This window comes from Platalea leucorodia (assembly GCF_965183815.1).
Source record: "Platalea leucorodia genome assembly, chromosome: 7".
Taxonomy (NCBI): domain Eukaryota; kingdom Metazoa; phylum Chordata; class Aves; order Pelecaniformes; family Threskiornithidae; genus Platalea; species Platalea leucorodia.
The window spans coordinates 52,367,523-52,393,397 of record NC_138829.1 but is presented as its reverse complement, the minus strand read 5'-3'; the positions used below and the strand labels follow the sequence as shown (position 1 = coordinate 52,393,397).

At 39.8% G+C, this 25,875-nt stretch overlaps 1 protein-coding gene across 20 annotated transcripts in view; it reads left to right on the top strand.

The window, feature by feature from the left end:
- The window catches only part of PPP6R3 (protein phosphatase 6 regulatory subunit 3), a 73,502-nt gene that overhangs the window by 8,957 nt on the left and 38,670 nt on the right, over nt 1-25,875 (top strand). For 6 of the 20 annotated variants that reach the window (XM_082317774.1, XM_082317775.1, XM_082317773.1 and 3 more), the window contains 11 exons: nt 8,374-8,544; nt 8,926-9,038; nt 12,145-12,287; nt 13,711-13,905; nt 18,678-18,805; nt 21,036-21,268; nt 22,759-22,945; nt 23,797-23,934; nt 24,440-24,505; nt 24,834-24,946; nt 25,610-25,723. In XM_082317774.1, coding sequence (XP_082173900.1) covers nt 18,794-18,805; nt 21,036-21,268; nt 22,759-22,945; nt 23,797-23,934; nt 24,440-24,505; nt 24,834-24,946; nt 25,610-25,723 — 863 coding nt within the window. In that variant the 5' untranslated portion in view covers nt 8,374-8,544; nt 8,926-9,038; nt 12,145-12,287; nt 13,711-13,905; nt 18,678-18,793. Of the gene's footprint in view, nt 1-8,373; nt 8,545-8,925; nt 9,039-12,144; nt 12,288-12,328; nt 13,906-18,677; nt 18,806-21,035; nt 21,269-22,758; nt 22,946-23,796; nt 23,935-24,439; nt 24,506-24,833; nt 24,947-25,609; nt 25,724-25,875 lie in introns of those variants that run through there. The other 14 variants (XM_082317783.1, XM_082317777.1, XM_082317780.1 and 11 more) reach the window with 14 other exon arrangements.

The following is a 25,875-nucleotide window of genomic DNA, read 5'->3' as shown; positions in this document are numbered from 1 at the left end:
TACTTGGGAAGACACATGCCATCACTCTGAATGTCCCCCCCTTCCTTCTTCTTCCCCCAGCTTTATATGCTGAATATGATGTCATATGGTGTGGAATATCCCTTTGGTCAGTTGGGGTCAACTGTCCCAGCTGTCTCCCCTCCCAGCTTCTTGTGCACTCCCAGCATACTCGCTGGCGGGGTGGTGTGAGAAGCAGAAAAGCCTTGACTCTGTGTAAGCACTGCTCAGCAATAACAAAAACATCCCTGTATTATCAAGGCTGTTTTCAGCAGAAATTCAAAACGTAGCCCCATACTAGCTGGTATGGAGAAAATTAACTCTACCCCAGCCAAAACCAGCCCAAGACTTAAGTTCAGGTCTTAAGTACATTGACTTCTAAGTTTCTGCTCAGCAGAGTATTGCTTTTTAGGGCTATATCATATAATGCTGTTATAAATGCTTGACCATTGAGCTAGCATTTTAAATGGCTTGCCTTCTTTGTTCTTTAAATCCCTTGAGTAGGCATGCAGCACAGAAGTATCAACGTAGTTTTCACTAACTATAAAGTATCAATGCAGTTTTTGGTAACTCTTTGTCTTGGATTTGGATTAATTAAAACATTGTTATTTCAGTAATTCCTGGTTAGTAAAGTAACACTTCTTGGTGAGAGTTGAGACCTCTTCTTGCAGTGGGAGAAAACTGTTGACATACGTTGGTAGCTAGAGAAGGGACTGGTAGGCAGGAATGGATGCTAGAAGTGTTTTGGTGAATTACTGTGTTGTAGCCCTGTCTTGAGAAGGCATGAAGAAAATGAGAGGAAACATAGCCAGCTGAAGTAAGGGCCATTCCAAAACAACATTATATCCCTAAACTATGGCATGTTGCTTGAATGGCTTTTTTAAACTCTGTTTGCATGTATATATTAGTGCACTTATCATATTGCACAGCTGATGATGACTTCAGTGTAAAGATTTAGAATATGAAAGTAACCTTCCTTTGAAAACAGTTTTCTTAAACTCTACTAAATCTTCGAGGTAGACTTGCCCTGTAGTTTGCCACTTGCAACTATGGTAGAGTTTTGAAAGACACTGTGTAACAAATGTACTCTTCTGATGCTCCAGAGAGAAGCACTGAAGTAGAGCTTTAAAAAGATAATTTTGAAGACTACAGAGAAAACAGAGTAGGTTTATCATTTCCATATAAAACTTAGGCTTTTTCTTTGTAAGTAGGGTGTGTATTGCAGTTGGAAGAAGGTGGCTTATTCTGTAAGCAATCTTTATTTTTCTAGTATTGTCCATTAAAATAGAAGAGTTCCGTGGGGAAGCCATACTTCTGTTCAGTGGAGGCACCAGAGGCATCTGTGCCTGAAAAATGTGGTGTAATTGCAGTGTGCGTGGTTTGTGAATGCACAGCATGGCAAAACTCAGATTACTGGAGTGATTTGCTCCAAAATATAAATTGCCTGGGGGGTGGGGGAAGGAGGAAGAAAGATAGTATTAATTTAATAGCCACTTTAAACTCTTATGTGCAAAATGCCTTCTCAGTGGTCTTTCATTATTTTGCTGGGTTTCTAATGTCTTTTCTAGAACCTATTTTTGCATATACCCAAATAAAAATCATAATCATTTACTAAACTTAGGTAGGTGAGACTTCGTGAAATCTAATTCAAAGCAGTTTTTTTTTTTTTAGTTTTGTAAGCTGAGTCTCTCAGAAAAAATAAAGCTTGTCATGCCTCTATATGGGGCAGGGGGCTTTCTAGCACTTTATATTACAAAAAATGGTAGTAAAATGCTTGTGGAGATTATTGAATCTCTATTCAGTTGTCTTAATCTTTGAGTGATAAGGTAACCCAACTGTTTGGCATCCAGCAGTTAATTGACATTACATATGTATTAAAATATTTTTCTTTCCAACTAATTAACTTCATCCTCGGGATATCTGCAGAGATGGGGAAACAGTTGTACGGACTGCTTTGCTGAGTATATGGAGTATGTTCTGTGAAGGAAAGGAGAGTGTTTTTACTTGGTTAAAGGCTCAACTAAAGCACTAAAGGCTCAACATGGGCACTAAACTAGGGAAGATTCCAGATGGCACTAAAGAATTTATCTAAATGCAGATACCAACATTTAGGTAAGCAGGTATGGTAAAGTAGCATCACTTCCCTTGTATCCAGGTGCTGCTGCTATATTTTATTTCTCTTGCTTGACATTGGAATAACTTTTCTACTTTTTTCCTAGAGGTTGTATTGATAAACATGAAAACTTAGGGATTGTAGAAATAAGTATAGATGGGGCTTAGGGTTTTTGGTAAGTGAAGTCAAATTAGTAATCTTTCCCCAAGAGTAAATAAAAATCAAGGATTTATTTTAACCTGCTTAAATTAAAGATTAAAAGAGGAAATATCTTCAATTTTTCTTTTCATGCAATTGGACCTGCACACTCTTTGAAGAGTGTTAGGGATTCCAGCTTTTCAGTTTGAAAAGCAAAACATGTTTGTGATACTGTCATGTTAGGGGACTATTAGCCTGTGTATGCATACAGGGTGGGTTGATTAGTTCTGTCAGTTTTTGCAGGATACGGTAGCACAGAAATCATAGGTAATATATTTAGTGGCTCAGTTCTTGATATCCTAATTACAAGGGCAGTCCTGCCTGACATCTTGAAAATGTGCAGCTGTAAACTTATTTTAATGGTTCTGTAAACCTTAGTATGAAGTAAAGCAGAAGATAATTTTGCCCACAGGCTTTAACTAGTGCAGTTCAGGTAACCCGCAATGGAAGCGCGGGTTACCTGAACAAGAGGTCCAAGGAACCTTTAATGAAAGTAAGAGTCAAGCAAGAAGTGACAAACAGCCTTGGATTTGAAGTTGCTATCTTAATGCAAGAGTCCACTGTAATTCTGGCAGCAGCTATAGCTGACTGGAGCTTCAGGAGGCAAAACATTGGCAGGCTCCTAGAGGCTGCTGGCTTACACTTCTGAACTGTGAATGATCTTAAGTACTCTTTTTTAACAAGACTAAGATTTTGCATGAAAAAGAAAGCTCATAACAGACTTGAATGCACTGTCTGTACAGAAAGAACAATCTGCTGTCCTGGTTAGAAGTTGCAGAGGTAAGCAGCTTTCTTCCACCTCCATGTATGCACCTCAATTTTATTTGCGTCCAACTTTCAAGGTCTAATCAATGAGGTGAAAAGGGGATGAACTTGTTTATCTGAACAGTTAAAGGTTGTTCAGAGAAAATGGGTATGTTTACATGGTACACTACGGTGCCTTGCTAGAAATGTCCGAGCCAGTTATGCGTATGCTTTTGTTTAGTGTGCCATGCTGAGTAGTGATTTGGGTTCAAAAGCTGTGTGGCCCGTTAGCATGCTGTTGTACTCAGCTTAATTAAGGAAAGTGAGAGACAGGGCTGAGTAGCTTTGGTACAGCAAAGTGTCTGATGCAGCTGTATTACCTTCTAGTAGCATTGCTTCTGGTCCTACCTTGGGGAACTCTTTATCGAACTATTGCCCAATACTGGTAAGCATGTTCAAACAGTGGTCATCTCTAGACTGCTCTTTTTCAATAGTGTTCCATCTGGTTAGGGTGGAGTGGGGCAGATTGAGTGAAATGCTGAAAATTAAAGCTGTGGCTCAAGTCATGCACAGCACCAGTGCAGCTATGGTAACTGTATCCGTGTGCTCTGATGGTAGTGTCTTAGACTTGAAAAAAAAAAAAAAAAAATCCCAACCCACACACACTTTTTGAAATACTAACTGGAACAGAATAGAATAAATGCTTAAGAAAAAGAAACCTCTGCTAAAATTCATACGTTCGACCTTAAGGCAGTCTCCTTAAGTTACAGTAGTTTTTCCTTAAATGTTCAAACAAAAAAGAAGTGTACTGCTGAAGCAGTCAGTCAGCATTCCTGATTTTTACATTTCCAGAGTAGCAGTACAGGAATTCAGGACTTATTTACACTTTTAGATGATCAGGTGTTTGAGACAATGGTAGAACTGATGTTGAATTGTCCAAATTCAGACTTGCATATCTTGTTCTTATTTGTCATCCGATTCAGGAAAACTTTTACTCTGCAATGCTGCAGCAGGCCTAAGGTGGTACAATTTGGGGCAAAGATGGAAGAGACAAATCCTGTTCCCCTGTCCTTAATGGTCTCTTCCCTCTTCCTTGGCCATGCTGGCTCTGGTGATTGACAGACCCTTTGAGCTGTTTCAGTGTGTGGACTTGGCAGAAAAACTCCTTCCCTTCTGCATTTGTCATCTCTTAAAGTACATTTTTTCACTCAGAAATGACTTGGCAGAAGTTTGACCAGTGTCAGGGAGCCAACAGAGGGAGACTGCACAGCAAGGGGTAGTGCAGAGCTTCTTTGCATAGCCAGCTTAGCCTCCTGTAGCACTCCTGTCAGAGACTGGATGGAATTTCAGTCCTGGTCCTCATTGTGATTGTGGATGGTGACATTTCAGCATAGAAATGTACCCTCTAAGTAAGGTGTTTGGAACTGATAGCCAAAGCATTCAAAGTTTAAGTCCTAGCGTGAGCCACTTGTTATAGTGTTATCATGCAGATTTTTTTTATAAACTTCACTAGTTCACAAATTAGAATTCTGGACTAGATCAGATGCACTGAGTTCTCTGCCCTTCAGCTGTCTCCACCCTACCAAATTCATGGTGGTGGACAACATTTTAAGGCCAAGTTTCTTTTCTTTGAAGACCATCTCTTCAAGGGGTTGCTTAAATAAAAGTTCTTGGGAAGACATGTTTGTGATTAACTTCTGTAGTAGGCCTTAAGATGTGAGTGTTCTAAGGAGGACAGGTTATTTATTTTTCCCACCAGACATTTGGAGAGGTGTGGCAAATAACAATGATGAGTCTTCAAGTGATGATTTCAGAGTGCTCTGCCTTGAGCATTAACATTAAAAATAGTTTTGTATTGCTAGACTGTAACTTCACTGGGGAATCTTTCTGGGCCAATAAGCCAGTGGAAGAAGAGAAAAGAATCTACTATTTCTTACTTAAGCACAGTGTTGTATAAAAACATTTGCATTTGTTCTGAGTACAATATGGCCCAAAGAGGGAATAGAACTAAACCATGCAGTGGCCTATGCTTCCCATTATTAATTGCAGTCCAGACACCTTTATTGTTCCTGAAGAGATGCTGGTGTTCTGCTAGTGTTTTTTTCAAACTGATTGGCCCCATAATTGAGGTGTAGGGGCTACAAAATGAAACTGGAATTTTTTCACTGAGGTTTTTTACATTGCAAAAAACCTAATCTTGTATAGCAACTTTATTTCAGATACAGTAGGTTACATAAGTTACTGTTTTTAAATGCATGGAATGAATTACTGTAAGAGCAGCACAATTCAGTAGCTTGCAGTTCTTGCACTTTTTTACCAGGATGCACAAATGTTGCATTGGTTTCTATAAGCAGAGACACCTGTTTAGTTTCAGTGTTTGGGCCAATAGAGATGCATGGGAATGGTTTTAGAAGTAGATGTGTCCCAGTCCATGCAGCATTAATAACATTTGTTTAGTCCTGTTTATGGCAGCTGGTCACATTGTGGTTAATTTCTCTATCTAAAAAAGTGTAAATAAAGTTCATCAGGTAATACTTTAGAACAGGCTTTACCATGCTCTTGCACTTAACATGAAGATGGATGCTACTCTGAATAGTTATGCCTTGCTTTGGTTTTCAGGTATATCAGATAAACATGTGAGCATGGATATGTTCTAGTGATGATGAGTTTTCATGGTTTTATGTTTGAATGTAATATGCATCTATAACAATACTTCCATCCTGCCTTTTGCATGTTATCTTCAGGTTTAAATTTTTGATACCTTCCATCATGGCCCCACTTCTCCTTGACAGAAGTACCATGTTAATGTGGATGAACTATTACTGGATGTGAGCCATCCCTGGATGTAGGAAAGCCAGATTTAAATAGATTTGAACCTCATCCAGTCAGTTGATTCTTTTTCTTATTAAGTAAAGAACTCCTGTGGTTTTTCTTTTTTTTCCTTTATCCATACTGCAGTCCCTTTTGATACCTAATCTGTGCTGCAGAGGGGAACAGTCTGAGTCAATAAACCATGTGTACCACTGAGTGGAAGTCATTCTTTAAACCAAACTCTCTACTCTTGTAGATTCTGAGGTGGACTGAAAAAGTCCTGATTGACCAGAGCAGGCTTTTGGTGGAACACCCTTCCCAGGGTATGCTGTAATACTGGCACTGCTAGTATCTTGTTAATTTTGATTACACTAGTGTTTTTATTTTCCTATATAATCCTACTGTATTGAATTCAGAAGCTGACTGTTCTGGTGCTAAAGAATGGTGTTTAGACATGGAAGTTTTCAAACAGAAAGAGGAATAGAGAAGTATCAGAAAGATATCCTTGTAAGGGGAGTAATAATAGCGAATTTCATTTGGATGGTTTTACTGGCAATTGAAATATCTGTGGACAATATCTTAAGAATTTGTAAACTCTTCTGAAAGTGCACGAAGCTAAGCAGGCTTCTTATTTTGCTCCCACATGACATAATTGAAGAAGTGATCCACTCTCCCTTCTTGGAGCTCTACTTCTAAACATAGGTGTGCATTTGAAATGCAGAAATGATAACCAAGGAAACTTCAGTAAAGCAAACTAAGTCCAGTAAACTTGTTTAATTTTTCTGCTCTAGTTAGTCACTTGACTCACAAGGGATTGGCAAATCTACTTGACATGTAGAGCTGAAGGTCTAAGGATGAAAAACACATGTGACCTTTGAAAGTATTATGGTCAATGTATTACATTGACCTTCAGTTCATGTGTATGTTGATTACTAAAATAGCCTTAGAGAAAGTTGTGCTTATTGTTTGTGTACGTTAAGGCTTGGAGTCTTTGTGCTGTTGTGAATAAAACCCAAATGTGTGGCTTTTGGTTCCAGAATTGTTGGAGGTAACAAACAACATGGTATTTCAAGCCACAAAACTTACTAACCCTAACAGAGCTAAGAAAAAACACTTCTATTGGGTGATTGTTTAACTAGAATGCAAGAGTTTTTCTTTTAGTTCAAGAGGAATTTATTTCTAGTATATATCTTTACGTTAACAGAGGCTCTCTCAAATCATCTGCAAAGATCAAGAAACAGCTTTGAAGACATAGCTTCTTATCTTTAACATATAGAAGGCGTAAAGTTAAATCATTCTTCTCTTTGACAGAATACTTGAAATGCTTGAGGTGTGTGGTTTGGTTGGTTGTTTTTTTTTTTTTTTTTTTTTAGCTGAAGATATATTTGAAAAACTCTGATAGAGCTTTTCAGCCAAATACTAGGTAGTCACTGATATGAATTAATGAACATGCTACTGTATTTGCTAGCCTTCTTAGTTGCTAGAACTTAGAGGGTTTTTTTCTATGAACAATATTACCCATGTTCCCAAAGGAAACAAAAGTCTTGTCTTGCTTGAAACCTGTGTTTTAAAAGCAAAATCAAAAAGCCCTCTGTAACTGGTGGAAAGGGAAGGAAAATTTTTGTATTAGAAATTAATCTTAGAACTGCCAGAAACGGCTACATCAGAAGGAAGCATCAATTGATAGGATGCTTTTTCTTGCCTATTTGGTCTTGACCAAAGCACAGGCAGGTAAGTGTCATCTGCAGCCAGTTATGGATATCTAATTAAGCCCTTTAATGTTACTTTGCTTTACATTGAAAGAATTAAACTATCAAAAGCAGAGATTGTCTTAATGATGAATTTTCGGTGACTGAATGCTATCTTAAAACAGGTGGTTACTTTGTAAGTCTGTATGTGGACTATTGTTTTTTTCTAAGTTAAACTGATTTCAAATTGAAACTGGCTGAATTGTTTATATAGACATGCCAAAATAACTGGCATTCTTAGTGCTTGTACATTTATTTCTGTGCAGGTTTGTGGATAAATCAGATGTTAATATAACAAGAGAATAGTTATGAGGAGAGAAAAGTGCTGCAAAAAACTCTAGTAATGGGTATTTCGGATCTTCTAGATGTGAAGATGTTACTTCATATGAAATTGCTAATAGTTTATAAAAGAAGAAAAAAGTCTGGATTTGTATTAGATTCCACAGTCAAGTGCAGATTATACAGGCAGTTTTATTTCAGTGAGGCAATGAAGTTTCTTCCTTTGTCTCCCAAAAGTAAAGGGGGGATGTTTAATTAAAGTTGGTTTAAAAATAAGTCTTTCAGATGGCAGGCTGCTTTTGAATTTATTCTCAAGAGTATGCTGTACTGAACTGACACTGTTCTTCCAAGCAAGTTGTTTCCTTCTTCAGTTTGTATGTCTTATTCCCTGTAAAGCAATGCTTAGTATTCATGCAGTTATTGAGCTATTGAGTAGAACCTATTAACAGTATTAAATTGTAAACTTTTTTTTTGTCGTTGTAGGAAGAAATCTGCTTCATCTAATTCAATCCTAATTCAGTCCTGCTAATCTGCTAATACTGTAGATTGAAAGATTTTTTGCTGTTGCCAGGATACCCTGTAATGGGCAAGGAGCCTGAGAGAATACAAATCGTTCTGTTTTTTTAACTTTTAAAAAACTTTTGTGTTTAACAGGTAAGAAACTATTAAACTTCACCTACAGCAGTAGATTTAGCTTCTGCATCTATAAAGCCTTATCTTAAATTTTAAGTGGTTCCTGAATGCTTTGAGTTTTTCATGTCCCTGATGTCCACTAAAGGCTTACTTACCTAATTTCTGTAGGTTCACATTTACCGCCTTCTAAGCTGCTCTTCCTTCTGCAGTTCAGACTTGGTGGCCATTCCTTCCCTTTCCTTGCAGCTTTTTTCTGGCTACTTTCTAGCTGGCTGTTTCTAACTTTGTTTTCTAGCCCACCCTGCTGTTGCACTGTCGTCTTTCTCTGCCTGGCTTTGATCTTACAATGAGAATCAAGGGTTGTCTAGACACACTGTTGTGGTTATTCTATTTGTTTTACAGGGAACATGTTTTAAAGTGTTTTGATTTTGTGCCAGGAGGTGTATCTGCTGCCCAGCCTCCAATTCTTTGGAAGAGTTTCAAAGCAAATGTGTTCATGAACTGACATATATTAGGTATGAATGATGTTTAGCACTATAGGTTATGATACTGAAGTATGGTAATACTGTCTTCTGCAATTGAATTTTTGGTATTAAACTGCATGCTTCAGTGTAAATTGTCTTCTGGGTAGCTATGCATTGTTTAGCTTGCTTTTTATAATACTATGGAACAATCTGCTTTTCTCAGTACATAGATATCTTCATTTCCATTTTGAAGATAATTGGGAGAATTCAAAATATGAAGAATCTAACTGAATTCTGTGACCAGTGAATATTTTAAATGTCTAAATGTTTGGCTGTTGAAGTGGAGTTACTAGAAAATGATTAATCTTTTCTACTTGGGCGGGGGAGATCAGTGTCTAATTTGTAGTTATTGCAGGTAATTAAGATCTATATTGACACTTATTAACCCATGGTTTGAGATAGCCTGTAGGAATTGACAAGGATACACTTGTTGCTTGGTATAAAATTGCTCTGGTAACTTCATTGCAAACTAGATTTCAGTTTGCTGGACAGTTATGACCTCTTGAATTTTGAGGGATTGATGTCTTTGAGTAAACATTAACTAGTTTGGACTTGTTTATGTACTTCGGCATGTCAAAACACTTGATTATTGGGGCATTCAGTCATAATGGGGGGGTGTCTATATGCACATGATGGATATATATTCTCTATATTATGTAAAAAAAAAAAACATTTATAGTTCTGATCTAGATAGAAGTGCAGCTAGTGTGCATAAATATGGGAGGCTACTGTGATAAATAAGAGTGAAAGTGATTGCATTTCTGTCTCAATTCTTAACTGTTCTGCAACCACAGCAGGCTCCCTCTTCCCTTGTCAGATAGGGGAGTGAAAGTCCCTACTTATTAGATAATTTGCCTCCTCATTAGGAGGAGGAGGAGGCGTCAGCTGTTAAAGAGGATGTTATGAAAATTACTGCTTTCTGATGCGTTTCTCTCCCAGTCAAGAAAAGACTACCACATGGTGTCTTTTGCTTGCATTTCACTCAAGAGTATGTAGTTACCCTCTGAAAGTAGAGTAGTTAGCTGAGGAGCACGTGTGCTGTACATGAGTATAATGGCTGCAAGGAATTGTACAATTTAAGCTTGTACTACAGATACAACAGTCAGTGAACATGCTGAAGTTTCTCTTCCAAAATATTGTTTGGTTACCCAGGAATTCTTGATGGTATTGAAAAGAAGGTGCAGTGTTTTGTTTTTTGGTATGTAGGTGAAACTTTACTTGCAAATAGTTCAAAACACTGAAATGTCGCTAGCTTATGTACAAGGAATGCTCCCCCACAATTCCTGAATCTTACAACTTAATGATGGTAGGGTCTTACTAAGATGATTACAGAATCATAGAATGGTTTGGGTTGGAAGGGACCTTTAAAGGTCATCTAGTCCAACCCCCCTGCCGTGAGCAAGGGACATCTTCAACTAGATAAGGTTGCTTAGAGCCCTGTCCAACCTGACCTTGAATATTTCCAGGGATGGGGCATCTGCTACCTCTCTGGGCAACCTGTTCCAGTGTTTCACTACCCTCATTGTAAAAAATTTCTTCCTTTTTATCTAGTCTGAATCTACCCTCTTTTAGTTTAAAACTATTACCCCTTGTCCTACCGCAACAGGCCCTATTAAAAAGTCTGTCCCCATCTCTCTTATAAGCCCCCTTTAAGTATTGAAAGGCCGCAATAAAGTCTTATTGGAGCCTTCTCTTCTCCAGGCTAAACAGCCCCAACTCTCTTAGCCTTTCCTCATAGGAGAGGTGTTCCAGCCCTCTGATCATTTTTGTGGCCCTCCTCTGGACCTGCTCCAACAGGTCTACATCTTTCCTCTAATGAGGACTCCAGAGCTAGACACAGTGTTCCAGGCAGGAGAGCTGTGAGAGCACACTGTCAGCTCATGTCTAGCTTTTCATCCACCAGTACTCCCGAGTCCTTCTCCGCAGGGCTGCCCTTAATCCCTTCATCCCCAGCCTGTATTGATACTGGGGGTTGCCCCAACTCAGGTGCAGGACCTTGCACTTGGCCTTGTTGAACCTCATGGTGTTCACATGAGCCCACTTCTTGAGCTTGTCCAGGTCCCTCTGAGTGGCCTTCCGTCCCTCAGGTGTGTCAACCGCACCACTCAGCTTGGTGTCATCTGCAAATTGCTGAGGGTGTACTCAATCCCACTGTTTGTCATTGATAAAGATACTGAGCAGTACTGGTCCCAGTACAGACCCCTGAGGGACACCATTTGTTACTGATCTCCACCTGGACATTGAGCCGCTGACCACTACTCTGGATGTGACCATCCAGCCAATTTCTTATCTGTTGAATAGTCCATCTATCAAATCCACGTCTCTCCAATTTAGAGAGAAGGATGTTGTGGGGGACTATGTCAAAGGCCTTACAGAAGTCCAGATAGATGACAGCCGTAGCTCTTCCCTTGTCCACTGATGTAGTCACTCCATTGTAGAAGGCCACTGCATTGGTCAGGCAAGACTTGCCCTTGGTGAAGCCATGCTGACTTCTCAAATCACATCCCTGTCCTCTGTGTGACTTAGAATAGCTTCTAGGAAGATCTGTTCCATGATCTTCCCAGGCACAGAGGTGAGGCTGACAGGTATCTTTCACTAGATCAGGTTGCTCAAAGCCCCAGCCAACCTGACCTTGAACACTTCCAGGGATGGGGCATCCACAGCTTCTCTGGGCAACCTGCTCCAGTGTCTCACCACCCTCATGACCAGAGGCAGTTCCGTCAGCCTGCTCATGTGTGCCATGTGCCCAGCCCCTCACCATCTCAAAGGCTCTGGGCTGGGCCCCCACCCCATACATCAATGTCTTTCCTGGACTGGGGAGACCAGGAGGGGACAGAGGAGTCCAGATGCACTTGCCAAAGTACCAAATAAGAGAGGAGGAAAGCATTTTTACTGTTATTTTATTGTTTTGGGTTTTTTAAAATTGTTTATTGCCCAACCTTGAAAAGACCTCTTGATGAAGCAGCTAGATGGGACCTTAATGCTGCAGGCCAGCACTTTTTCCTGGCAGAACTGCAGTCTTCTGCTTCTCTAAAGGAACAACTGTCTCTAACTTCTTTGCTCAATCTGTTGCTTTTCTTTGTGCACCGCTGTGGAGTGTCTGGCTTCATCTTCAGCCACCCATTGGCCAGCCTTCTCATCCTCAGACTGAAGAAACCCCACCTCCAGGCCCCAGGGACCTCAGTGGCACTCCGAGGGACTCCTCCTGTTGCCCTGGTCCAGCAGCCCGGCAGAAGCCAGGTTGTCTCATCCCCTTTCTTGGGGCTTAGGGCAGAGGAGATGGCACCCCTTCAGGAGGGATGGGGAAAGGGGCGGGAAAGAGAAGGGCTCACATCACCAGTGGCAATCAACAAAATAATTGTTACTGCTGGGAGATGGAATGGGTGAGCCTGCAGGATAGCCAGGTGCGCAGGCTGGGTGCTCTCAGCTAATGCCAGGTGCAGAGGCTGGGCTGATAGTAGGGCACTGGCTGGGTGCTCCTGTGATGCTGTACTGATGGTGTCATGCAGGGAACCCTGGCGTAGTGTAGTGGTGCCAGGGGAGCCATGCTGGAGGTGGATCTACTTCCATTGGTTCTTCTTGATCTTTGAGTGGATCCACCTCCATAGGCCCCACACCATCAGCCACATGAGTGATGGTACTGCTACCATGCGGCTGATGGTGCCCCCCTTCTGGCACTACCTCCTCTTCCTCCATGTCTCCTGCAACCACCTATCTGCCTTCCCACGCAAAAGTGGTGTCGTGGTTTAACCCCAACTGGCAACCAAGCACCACACAGCCGCTTGCTCACTCCTCCCTTGGTGGGATGGGGGAGAGAATCAGAAGGGTAAAAGGGAGAAAACTCGTGGGTTGAGATAAGAAAGTTTAATAGGCAAAGCAAAAGCTATGCATGTAAACAAAGCAAAACAAGGAATTCATTCACTGCTTCCCATCGGCAGGGAGGTGTTCAGCCATCCCCAGGAAAGCAGGGCTCCATCATGTGTAATGGTTACTTGGGAAGACAAACGCCATCATGCCCAATGTCCCCCCCCTTCCTTCCTTCTTCCCCCACCTTATATACTGAGCATTATGCCATATGGTATGGAATAGCCCCTTGGCCAGTCTGGGTCAGCACTCCCCTGGCTGTGCCCCCTCCCAGCTTCTTATGCATCTGGCAGAGCATGGGAAGCTGAAAAGTCCTTGACCAGTGTGAGCCCCACTTAGCAACTACTTAGCACCACTTACACTGATGTTCTGGTTCTTGCTATCATCGACATTGTTCTCATCCTAAACCCAAAACAGAGCCCCATACCAGCTACCAAGAAGAAAATTAACTCTATCCCAGCTGAAACCAGGACAAGTGGGCAGCCACTTGCCTTCCTGCTGTGGGACTTCTTTGTTCCAATCATCCTTGGAATCTGAGAGCCTTGAAGCTTAGCGAATTGTGGGCCAGCTGCTGGTGTCCCTTTATTTATAGGGCCCAAAACAAAAGGCTCATGAGGTGGCTCGTGACATCAGGAGGCCACTGTGATGGCAATGTATGTGGTCAAATATGGCTGTTCTGGGAGCTGGGGGGGCTGTGGCTTGAAAGATGCCCTCATGTGGGAGAAGGAGGAGGGTCGGGGCAGGGCTGAGGGCCCCTTTCCTGGGGATTGCTACAGTGTGCCATTCTGCTGCCCCTTAGGCACAGGGACTGCCCTCCACTTCCCCTCAAGTGCCTGGGCTCCAGCCCCCTCCTCATCCTGTGCCTAGGGTCCCTGGACAAGATGGTGGCAAGGGTGTTCCAGGAGGGTTGGAGGTCCTCGGTGCCCTTCCACTGACCCGGCTCCCTGTGCCTGACAGTGGCTGAAAGGAGGCGAAGCATCCAGACATCCCACAGGTGGGAAAGGGAGGTGCAGCCAGCCTGCACAAGGTCTCCCAGCACTCCGTAAAATAATTTTGTTTTGTTTCCCCTTCAGTATCTTTTATAGTTTGCGTGTCCTTTTGGAAATGGGAGGACGAGGTCTGTGCACAGTATTTGAAATATGGGTGCAATATGTATTGAATTGTTGAGGTAAAGGTGTTTGTATTTTGTGTTCTATTTCATTCCTTTTAATTTCAAACCATCTATTGGCTCCCTCCTCCACAAAGTTTCTTTGAAACTTCACTAGCTTATAATCATAAAAATCCAATTGTTACTGTAACTAATGGAGTATTTCTCAAAAACTAATTTCCACTAGGGTTTGCATTCGTGGCCTGAACAAGCTGTTCTGATGCTGGAGAGACTGCTACATCTTACTTTGTGTTCACATGAGATTTTTATTCTATGTCAAACTGATCTTACATTTTGTTTAAGAAATGTAGAAACTGTACCATGAAAACTCTCCTGTATTACTGCTTTTATTTTTTTATTTGTGATTGCTGGATGTAATGTGAAGTAATATAGTTAAATCTAGGGACTTGGAACAGTAACTTATATCTCTCTAGCTAGTAACACACTGAACCTCACTGCTTTAATTGAAAATAAATTTTTTTTTTTCCAGTAGTGTATTGGGTAAGTATGGTCTCTATTGTATTATTTGAAGTATTTAGAAATAAAACTAAGGAATAATTAAGAGCAGAGTTTTTATACTACTTAAAAACCATACTATTTTAATGGGATAGAAGATAAAGAATTCCTTATTTTTCCCCTTAACTCTCAATGCAGAAGCAGCAATGTAAGTGTGTTGCTGTATGTAAGAGATTCTTTCTTGTACTCGTCAAGTAGAAAAAATGGGGAATTCAGTTATGGCATAACTGTGTATTACTATAAATTACCATTACTTTATGGAAAAGAACTGTTTTGGTCCAGTTCTTCAAGCTAGAAGGCAGGTGTCTTGTTTTTTTGTATTATTTTGTTCAAATTGCCCTCAATTCCAGAGTAAATGCATAAGTGCTTAATTTTCCGATGTAATAAGTCTTGGGATATTTAATGCTTTGAGGAATTGTGCTGCAGCCTGCAAGGGACAGGCAGTTGTAGACAGCAGGTTTACAATGGGTGATGCTCTCACTGAGTGAAACAGACAGTTTAGAAAGTAGTCGCTAGTGTCTTCTCTGTCAGTTTCAGTGACTGGTAATTCTGTTTAGCTCTAAAATTTTTCCAGACATGCACTTGTGCTTGGCTTTGTTTTGAACAGATGGTCCATTTCCAGTGTCAAAATAAGCACTTTATAAATGCTAGTATGGTGTCTAATTACTGTCCATCATTTGGAGAAAGGAGATAAAACTGGTAACTAATTAAATATACCTAGAGATTAACTGGTTGAGGTTATCTGAAGCTGGCAGGAGGGCATGCTTAGCATTTTAAAGAAATCACTTAATGCATTTAAAGGTCTTAAATGTTGGTAAATTCTCTTCTAATAATAAAAGCATGAGAATTTATCTTCATTGTTACTTTGTCCTTCCCCAAACCTACCTACCTATTTGGTTTTTAGAAGGCAATGGATTGTTTGCATTGGAAATGCTTTTATCGCTAAGAATCATAGAATCGTTTAGGTTGGAAAAGACCTATAAGATCATCAAGTCCAACTGTTAACACTGCCAAGTCCGACACTAAACCATGTCCCCAAGCACCACATCCACTCGTCTTTTAAATACCTCCAGGAATGGGGACTCAACCACTTCCCTGGGCAGCCTGTTCCAGTGCTTGATAACCCTTTCAGTGAAGAAGTTTTTCCTAATATCTAATCTAAACCTGCTCTGGCGCAACTTGAGGCCATTTCCCCTTGTTCTGTCGCTTGTTACTTGGGAGAAGAGACCGAAGAGACTGACCCCCACCTCACTACAACCTCCTTTCAGGTAGTTGTAGAGAGTGATAAGGTCTCCCTGAGCCTCCTTTTCTCCAGATGAAACAACCCCGGTTCCCTCAGCTGCTTCTCATAAGACTTGTGCTCTAGATCCTTCACCAGCTTCATTGTTCTTCTTTGGACACGCTCCAGCATCTCAATGTCCTTCTTGTAGTGATGGGCCCAAAACTGAACACAGTATTCGAGGTGCGGCCTCACCAGTGCTGAGTACAGGGGGATGATCACTTCCCCAGTCCTGCTGGCCACACTATTCCTGATACAAGCCAGGATGCTCTTGGTGTTGGCCACCTGGGCACATTGCTGGCTCATATTCAGGCGGCTTTTGACCAACACCCCCAGGTCCTTTTCCGCCAAGCATCTCTCTAGCCACTCTTCCCCAAGCCTATAGCGTTGCATGGGGTTGTTGTGACCCAAGTGCAGGACCCGGCACTTAGCCTTGTTGAACCTCATACAGTTGGCCTTGGCCCATCAATCCAGCCCGTCCAGATCCCTCTGTAGAGCCTTTCTACCCTCCAGCAGATCAACACTCCCACCGAACTTGGTGTTGTCTGCAATCTTAGTGAGGGTGCACTCAATCCCCTCGGCCAGATCATTGATAAAGATATTGAACAGAACTGGCCTCAGTACTGAGCCCTGGGAAACACCACTTGTGACTGGCTGCCAACTGAATTTAACTTTAGTAGCACCACAATTCTTTGGGCCCAGCCATCCAGTTAGTTTTTTACCCAGCAAAGAGTACGCCCATCCAAGCCATGAGCAGCCAGTTTCTCCAGGAGAATGCTGTGGGAAACCATGTCAAAGGCTTTACTAAAGTCCAGGCAGACAAAAGAAATGCAAGACCTTCTTGAAAGCCTGTGGTGGCACCAAGGACTCCTTTGATGGTTGCTGTCCTTGCATCCAACAGTTAAGTTGTCCTTGGCTAGTTGCTACACAAGAGTTGTAAAAACTTGTTTTGCTAAAGTAGGCTACATAATTTAGGATGTGTTTCAATCATGGAAAAGTTTGTTGGTGCAAAATAACTGATTTTTTGTTTTTGTCTGTGCACTTGAACCCTATAGGAAGAAAATATGATGATACATAACAAAAATTGATGGTTACATTCTGAGTTTATTTTTTTATAATGCAATCCTTGTTATAACTCTCTGTGTAGCATTTCTCAGACTTTCATACATTACAGAATCTTCAGCTTGACACTGATACTCTTTTTTTAAAAAAAAAAAAGTTTCTCTTGCTTGAAAAATGAAACTGGGTATTGCTGTAAAATCTGTGAACTTCCTACTGGAAGCTCTGTGTATATGCTTTTAACATCCAGTTGTCAGGTAAAACAGCTTTCAGTTGGCTAGCTGCGGTCCTTTTGCTTTTCTTTCTGCACTGGTCTAGATCCCTATGTGTGCTTGTAGCTACCAATACTCAACTGTTAGGTAGAAGTATGAGGTACCAAGTTGGAAGTAACTCCTTGCAAAGTATGGTTCTCATGTTTTACCTAAGTATGATTCTTAAAAGTTTAACTTAATGAGCAGCTTGCTTTAATAGTTTTCTTGCATCCAGAAGTCCCGTCAGTAGATTTTAAAGTAACAAGTGTGTTTTGTAAAAGGTTCAATATAGGAGACATTGCGAAAATTAAACTATATGCTTATCTGACTGGAATTCACGTCTTTGCCCTGTAGCTTGAAAACAGGAATGTCTGTATTCAGGAGAGGTGTTTGGTAGCTATGTCAACTCAAAGCTACAGAGAAACTTAGTGATACAATTGTTACCAACTTTTTTTGATGGAGATGCTAATTAAGCATTTGGCCTCTAGAAAGAGGGGCAGACTGGTTACTGTTAAACAACATACACACACCATGGTTTTCTTCAGCTGTAGTAGGCAGAAGACTTCAGTTTTTTTTTTCTGGTCTGAAAGAATTGCTTCTAAGCTTTATTTCTTCCCTTTCACAAACAATTCAAGTGAGAATTTCAGTTACCTGTATCTCAGAGCAGTTGCCAGGCTTTCTTCATTTTGGTGAACTGCTTTCTTTCATTTCAGATTTAAGTCAGGTGTTTACTACATAGAATGTTATTTCAGCATTCCTTCAGAGAAGAATCTTAACAATATTAACTAAGAAAACAAAGTAATATTTTTCTGAATGCTTGGTGTTCCTTAGGATCTTGAATTGTCATAACTTGTGCATCAGCAAGTTGATGTAAACTTTCAGAAGTACTGTTTTCATGCATTGGAAGTCTGTTGGTCTTGCTTGCTGGGAACTTTCAGAGATTATGGCAAGTTAACTCAAGTTACAAAAGGCAGTCAAATATCTGCAGCAGCATTACCGTCTTTAACACAATTTTTCTTTCCACATCTGAGAGCTGAGAGTTTTTAGTCTAATCTTGAGCATGTCTCATGTTTGGTAGTCTTTTGCATCTTGCATTGACTCCAAATGTTGTGATTTTTCTGCTCATATTGGCAATGGAGCTGAACATTGGGAGTAACACAACCCAGTTGACCTGTGGAGTTTATCGTAAATTTGCAGATAGTGAAATTTTGGGAGGAGCACTCCTGATTTGTGGACATAAGGCCTAATTCTGACTCTGTTAATAGGACTGAAATTTGAAAAAGCATGAAGATAATTCAAAATTTCAGAATTGGTAGGTTTTGAGAGGGGTGGTAGAACAGTAGGCTGTGGGAAGAATAACAATAACTTTGTTTTTAAAACTTCCATTCAGAACTATGGTAGGCTGATTCTGGATTATCGCCAGTGATAACACCTAAGAAAATTCTCTTCTCTTCAGGGTTCCTGGACTTCCTCTTTGGCACATTTTATGTTGTTTATTTTTCCTTATTTCAAAGGACCTGGGCTCCTGTTGAAAAGTGATGGAATAATCTCTGGCCGGCACCTGACATGTTGAGGGAGCACCCCCTAAAAGAGCTTGCCTGGGAGACAGTTTGTGAAATAACGCAGTAACATGTTTGCAGTAGTATGCCTCTTTTTTTGTTGTTGCTATTTTCTGCTGTTGAATTTCTCCTGAAATAAGTAACACAGAAATACATTGAAGCTACTGAAATGAACTTTAGTCACTGCAGACGGATTGACGTCTGGAATTAACATTGATAGTGGTTACTTGCAAAGATGCTGCCTTCACTGATTGGGGCAAGGGAGGGATTTGATCTGCTTTCTAGATGCTTAAAAAAAAACCCAAACAAAAAATATGCTGTGATTTCAATAATGCACTAGTTTAATTTGTCACTGTAAGTCTGTGTGTAGCCTGAATACCCACAAGCTAGTGTTTTTAATAACAACTTTGTATAATTAGATTTAAGCTAATTTGTGAGATCAGGTGTTTTGAACTCTGCTTGTAAGTTTACTAATACTTTTAGCAGAAAAGAACTTTTTTCTGTTTTTTAACCGCTTAATCCTTGCATGGGATCTCAGATGATTATAAGTACCAATACTGCAATTGAAATTATCTGTACCTTTTCCTGATTGATTTTGCTTGACTCCCATATCTTTAAACAGAAAGCTATGTAATCTATGGGCAGTTCTGTATGCTTACAACTTCTGACAAAAGGCTAAGCAAAGTAAAGTGGTATTAAGTGATCTGTGTGTAATGGTTAAAGCAACAATGAAAACTCTAAAAGCAATTAAAACTTCTCCATAGTGAGTATACCAGGCTTTTCAATATTTAGGCCAAATACTGAGTGTCTTGCTAATGAAGAGAGTCACAAGGGTTTTGCCTGGATCCTTGGACTTGTATCTGTTTTCTAAACTGCTCAAGTACTAAATTTGACACTTTACTGTTCTAAGTAGCTGTAGTGTGCATGCTGAATCTATTTTAACTTGAAAATAAATGCTTAAAGCTGTCTACCTCTTAGTCTGTGTAAGAATTAGATATATCTGTTTTAGCCTTTGTAGGTTTTTGAGTGTATGACAAGCATAGTTTGATTATTGTCTTTAAGCTTACTCCTGCATACAACCTGCAGCTTACAGAAGTGTTCTTGCTAAAATAGTACTATTCACCTACATTCTCTGCAGTAACTACATGTCCTTGCAGCTGATGATGCCACTAATGCACAGCAGTAATTAACATTGAATTAATCCTTTGCACTTGGAAAGCAGTTACTAAAGGAGCAAAAAGAGTGTTTCTTTCCTTATTTAAATTAGTACTCCTCAAAACCATGGTGCTTCCAACTGTGAGGAAAGAAAAGTTTCTCTTACTGTTCTCTATTATCTGTAGGATCTCTTTCAATCCACTTAAATTCTGCATTCACATAAGACCAACTGATACTGTGTCAGAAGTTAAATGTCATGTAAAAGCCCTGTTTTGGAGAGAGGGGAATGGAGTGAATGCTTGTATTGAGCTTAATGAGAGGTAAAAGCAGGAGTTTATTGGATCTATCATAGACTGAAACGTTCGTTTCTAACACCACAGTTGTCTCAGTTGCAACTGCTTGCAAGGTGTTGCTCCTTAGAGCAACAGAATTAACATGGAGGTGCCAAAGGTTAAGTTGCTCATCCTTATACATTTCTGTTATGACCTTTTACAATGTTTCAGTGGTTAGGGCCACTGCCATTTCACATGTTTGCATAAGATATTTTATTGTCCCTTGTTCTTCCTCCCGTGTCAAGTTTGTGGAGGGAGGTACAGTGTGAGAGTAGGTCCTGTGTTGGAACACCTGATGTGTGCTGCCTGCAAGTTAAAATTACTATAATTCCTCCACCTTTATAGGTGTTTTCTCTAGTGCGTTTATGCAGTGCCCCTTTATCTTCTCCCAGCTCTATTAATTGCTGAGCAAGTAGTTCTTAATCTGAGACTTGGTGCATAGATTAAAAACAAAGGTTGGGAAGAGCAAATTCAATAAATTGAAAACCAAAGTTATCCTTTTTTCTTTAATGCAGATTAGCATGTTCCTTTCACGTAAGTAAAACCCTGGAGCTGTCTGACTTTATCTTTTGAATGTTAGAATATTGGCTATTGCTAAGGGTACAAAAATTACTACGGAGTATTCAGTCATCTTTAATCAAGCCTGATTTTGTAGCTTGTGGTTGTCGGCATCTACTATTGTGTCTCATTCAAGTTCTAGAAAGTTTCTATGCATGCAGGTACCTTTGGGGTTAGAAGGTATGAAATACCACTGTGAAGTGTTACTACAAACACTGCTTAAATAGATTTGTAAACTTAGTGCTTTGTGTATATTCTTCTTATCCAGACCAGCATGTTTTGGAAATTTGATCTCCATTCGTCATCCCACATAGATACACTTCTAGAGAGAGAAGATGTAACACTGAAGGAATTGATGGATGAAGAGGATGTTCTGCAAGAGTGCAAGGCTCAGAATCGCAAACTTATCGAGTTTCTGCTGAAGTCAGAATGTTTGGAAGACTTAGTTTCATTTATTATCGAAGAGCCACCTCAAGACATGGATGAAAAGATTCGATATAAGTAGGAAAACTTTTGGGGGTGGGGAAGACTTGGGAAGGTGGAAAGAGGGGTAACTTAATCCGGTTATTTTTATGGTGTGTTTTGAATCCCTGCGTGCTGGTGTGTAGTACAATACTGGTATCTTTAGAGTAAGTTTGTTTTCAAGGGGCTTTGTAGAACTTTAAAATAAATGATTCTGATATTTGCATATTTTTTCAAATGGAAGCCTCTTATCCACAAATGCTTCCAAAACCAAAGGAGGCTTACCAAAAAAAAAAATTCAGAGCTCATATGAAGAATCTTGTAGTTGTGACTGTTAAGAAAATAGTTGAATGAAAAACCCTATTTGCATAGTATAGTTAACTGTTTAGCTTTGTTTTATTGATGATTGATAAGATGTTTTGAAGATACTTCTTAGAAGGTCTGTAGGATTCCTTGGAAGAATGTACTTACAATCTAATTGCTGGTGTTTTCCTTTGCAGAGCTAGAACTGTAAGAACTGGGTATGGCCATGACTTCAGCTAGTTTGCTGAGAAAGTTCAAACTCAAAAGTCAACCCAGCAGTTTGTATAAAAGCACTTCTACCATTTTTGGCCTATTTTAGAATTGTCTATAGAGAAAGCTGCTTTTTTCTTAAAACAGTGTGTAAAAAAATAATGTGAAATAAGCTACACTTGTAGTTGCAGCACTTCACCATTTCTGGTAAACCAAGCCTCCTGTAAGTGTTTCTAGTAGAGTTTGAAATTGAAGCATCTTTCACGTAGAAACCTTAAGCTGCTGATGCTGTCAAAATTGCCTTTAGAGTGAGTGGGTGATAGTACTGTCAAATGAAGGAAATTACTGGTCTTGATGGCCTTTTAGTTTAATTACTCAATGTTCTGAACTGTACTGTTGTACACAGACTCTGTGTCATGAAGCAGTACTAGCTAGTTTTGCAGGCTTTGTCAGACTTTGACTAGTTTGCTGAGTTTCTACATAATTGATATATTTATATATATGAAAAATATATAAAAACCCTGAAGCTATTCCTTTTTACCTTTTTAATATAATCCCTGTTATATTAGAAAGGGGCAAGCACACTGCTCCCTCCCCAGTATCAGTCCAGTACTGTCAGTCTGCTTAACTTCTTGGTAACTAACTTTTTTCCCTTCAAAAAAAGAAGCGGCTTCTGAAATGAGAGATCAGTACTTGAACAGATGGGTTTAATGCTAGAACAGATGGGTTTAACGATAAATCTTAAAATAAAAGCTTGCACTTTCCTTTCCCCACTTCCCTAGTGTTGTCCTATCGCTACTGAAGAACGGAGTAGTCCATTTCTTAAATGAAAGAGGAGAGCTTGTAGGCTTGCATGTGCACTTACGTTACCTTGCAGTGGTTTGCTGCTTTGATTAGTGCAGACCAACCCTGCTTGAAAACTTGGTCAGAAGCCTTACCAGGTTCTGAATTCAGAGCTGGAAGTATGACACCTTTGAAGTATGAGTGATGGATAATTTTCTTTGCCTTTTCCCCAGATACCCAAACATATCGTGTGAGCTGCTTACATCAGATGTCTCACAGATCAATGATAGGCTGGGAGAAGAAGAATCCTTACTTATGAAACTGTACAGCTTCCTCTTAAATGAATCTCCTCTAAACCCTTTACTGGCCAGTTTCTTCAGCAAGGTGCTAAGTATTCTTATAAGCAGAAAACCAGAACAGGTAAATATTTACAGCTCTCCAATTTAATAAGTGCTCTAATAAGGTTGTAGTACTCAGCAAGGCTGCTATAAGACTGCACATTTGAGGGATAGCAGTGGAGTCAAAAAAGAGCACTCAACTTCTATATTAGCTGAAGACACTAATTTTTTTATGGTATGCACAGGGTTAAAAAATATATCTGGATGAGTAAGATGTATTTGATTCAGATTTGCCTGAGCTATTTGTGCAACCAATGTGTGAGTGCTTACCTTTCGGCTTAGCTTAGTTCAGTATTTTATATGGTGATACTTGCATTAATTGTTGTTAGAGGTGAAGGTAAGTGAATTGAGTCAGTGGGAGTGGGTCTGATTTGGTGTCAAGAATTGTCATAGAACAAGGTGAAGAGACATTTGGAGTTGTTGTTCAGAAATAGTGTTGTACTCTGTGTTCATGTGGCCCAATACTGCAAACAGCTGCAATGACTGGCTCTCGTACCTGAGCAAATTAAGTTTGTGACTCTGTTCTGTGTCTTTGTCTTTGCTCACTAAGCAGGGATGAGAGTAATTCATACCAAAACGGAAAGCTGACTGTGCATTGGATTATAAGTAGTTTATGGTCAGCAAGTTGGGCTTGAGAGGAGGCCCAGGACACACTGCACATCGTATGGATCTGTCCTGTGTCACTTCTGCTACTTTATACATGTGTATTATTTTATCTTGCCTTGTACTGCAAGCTTTAAGTGGCAAAAGTGTTTAAGAAGTTCTCGTTTATTTTCTCCATTTGGTAGGAGAGAGAAATGAAAACTGGTTGTTGTAATTTACCATGTAAAATACAGATAAGCAAATGTAAGCTTACTTCTTTTTAATTTCTAGATTGTGGATTTTTTGAAGAGGAAACATGATTTTGTAGACCTCATTATTAAGCACATAGGGACCTCTGCTATCATGGACTTGTTGCTCAGGCTACTGACTTGCATAGAGCCTCCACAGCCCCGGCAAGAAGTCTTAAATGTAAGTAAAATGTCTCAAAGGATTTTTGTTTGAAGTGTGAACTGTAAGATGGCTTATCTTCTGCTGGTTTTACTAAGTTTATTTCTTAAATGTGCTGAAATTAGATGTGTGGGGTTTTTTTGCTTGGAGCTGCCAATACTTTTCCAGTGGAGCCACAGTGCTGGTGGAGACAACTTAGAACCTGAGTGGCTGGACTGTTCCCCTGGTCTTTAATATCTAGCTTACAGCTGCCAGATGCAGTTTTAAAAATATTTTGAACCTTACTTAACACTTTTTTTGGCATCAGAAAGTTTATTTAAAAATTATACCTAAGACTGTTTTTTACACTTGTTCAGAATCACTGATTTTACTATTTTCCTTTTTTCTGAAGTGTTAGTTCTTGTTTAGAAATATTGACAGTGCGACTCATGGCAGTTGTCAAACAACTTCAATTTCATTAATTATAACTCATTTAATTAATTCACTTGTATAACATTCTTACTAACAACCACAAACACTTTTACAGTGGCTAAATGAGGAGAGAATTATCCAGCGGCTTGTGGAAATTGTACATCCATCTCAAGATGAAGATGTAAGTATTGGTCCATTGCTCTTCTGGGTCTATCTGTTCAGCAAGTTGCTGTATGACACAGTGTTAAACTTTGTTTTACTCCTTTCTGCTTGCTTTTTTAAAATAAGCTGATTTCAGTATTTAAGTGTATATTATAGGTTATAATTTTTTATATATATATATATATTTATATTATATACGTAGGTTCCCAACCCCTGCCCCTGGTTCTCCGCCCCTGCCTCCTTGTTCTCTCCCCCTCTCCCCCCCAGTTCTGTCACCTTTTTTAATTGAAGAATTACGGGCCAGCATGTTACTACTCTTACAGTAAAAAGCTGGTTTTCTGTTACAGAGGCATTCAAATGCATCACAGTCGCTCTGTGAAATTATTCGTCTAAGCAGAGACCAGATGTTACAAGTACAGAACAGTTCAGAACCAGATCCACTGCTTGCAAGTCTAGAGAAGTAAGTTAGTTTGCTGAATTTGTGATTTTATTTTCAGTTCATAAAAAACACAGTTTTTTACTTTTGACCTTGCAAACCTTTAGAATTTTCTTGGCTACCTGTCATCTCTCTGTATAATCTAAAATAACTCAGAAGTAACCAGAGCCCACCTGGAGGACTTCCTTGGAGAGGGGTTGTCTCATTAAAATATTTCCTGTGCTGGCAAAGTTAGTGGGATCAGACATGTGGACATCAGCTTGCTATTGTGCAGAGTACACATGGAAGACATTGACTTTCATCTGTTATTTGTTTTAAGTTAATCTAAGTGTGTGTTTCTGCTAGAGAAGATTCTTCTGTATTCCCTTCTTCCTTTTGCTGGTTATAGCTTTAGGTTTGTGTGGCTGTTATGGCAAGCTGAATCAGGTGTTAGATCTGACTCAAAACTCCCTTTTTGTAGTGTTGGTGGTCAGATCAAAAAACTATATCAGTGGAGGGAAAAGGAAAATACGATTGGGGCAGTGAGTTTGGGAGTGGTTGTCCTAGTGGTACCTGCTAGCTTGAAATAGCTACTAGTTTTCTTTGTATTATCCCCTTATTAATTTTACATGGGCAGATGGTAGCTACTTCTGTTAACATCTGTATCCTGAAGTAGTGTTATATCTGATGCCAATACTTTCTTTTCAGACAAGAAATCATAGAGCAGCTGCTGTCTAATATTTTTCATAAAGAAAAAAATGAATCTGCAATAGTCAGTGCAATCCAAATACTATTGACCTTACTTGAGACAAGACGACAGACGTAAGTGTTCTTCTTTCACTTGAATTATGCCTGCATAATTTAACTAGACTACTGTTCAGCAATAGCAAGTGTCTTCTATGTATTAATGACTGAACCATTTTTGTGACCTGTTGTAGCTGAAGAAGTAGAAGAGCAAACCAAGTGATTGCAGT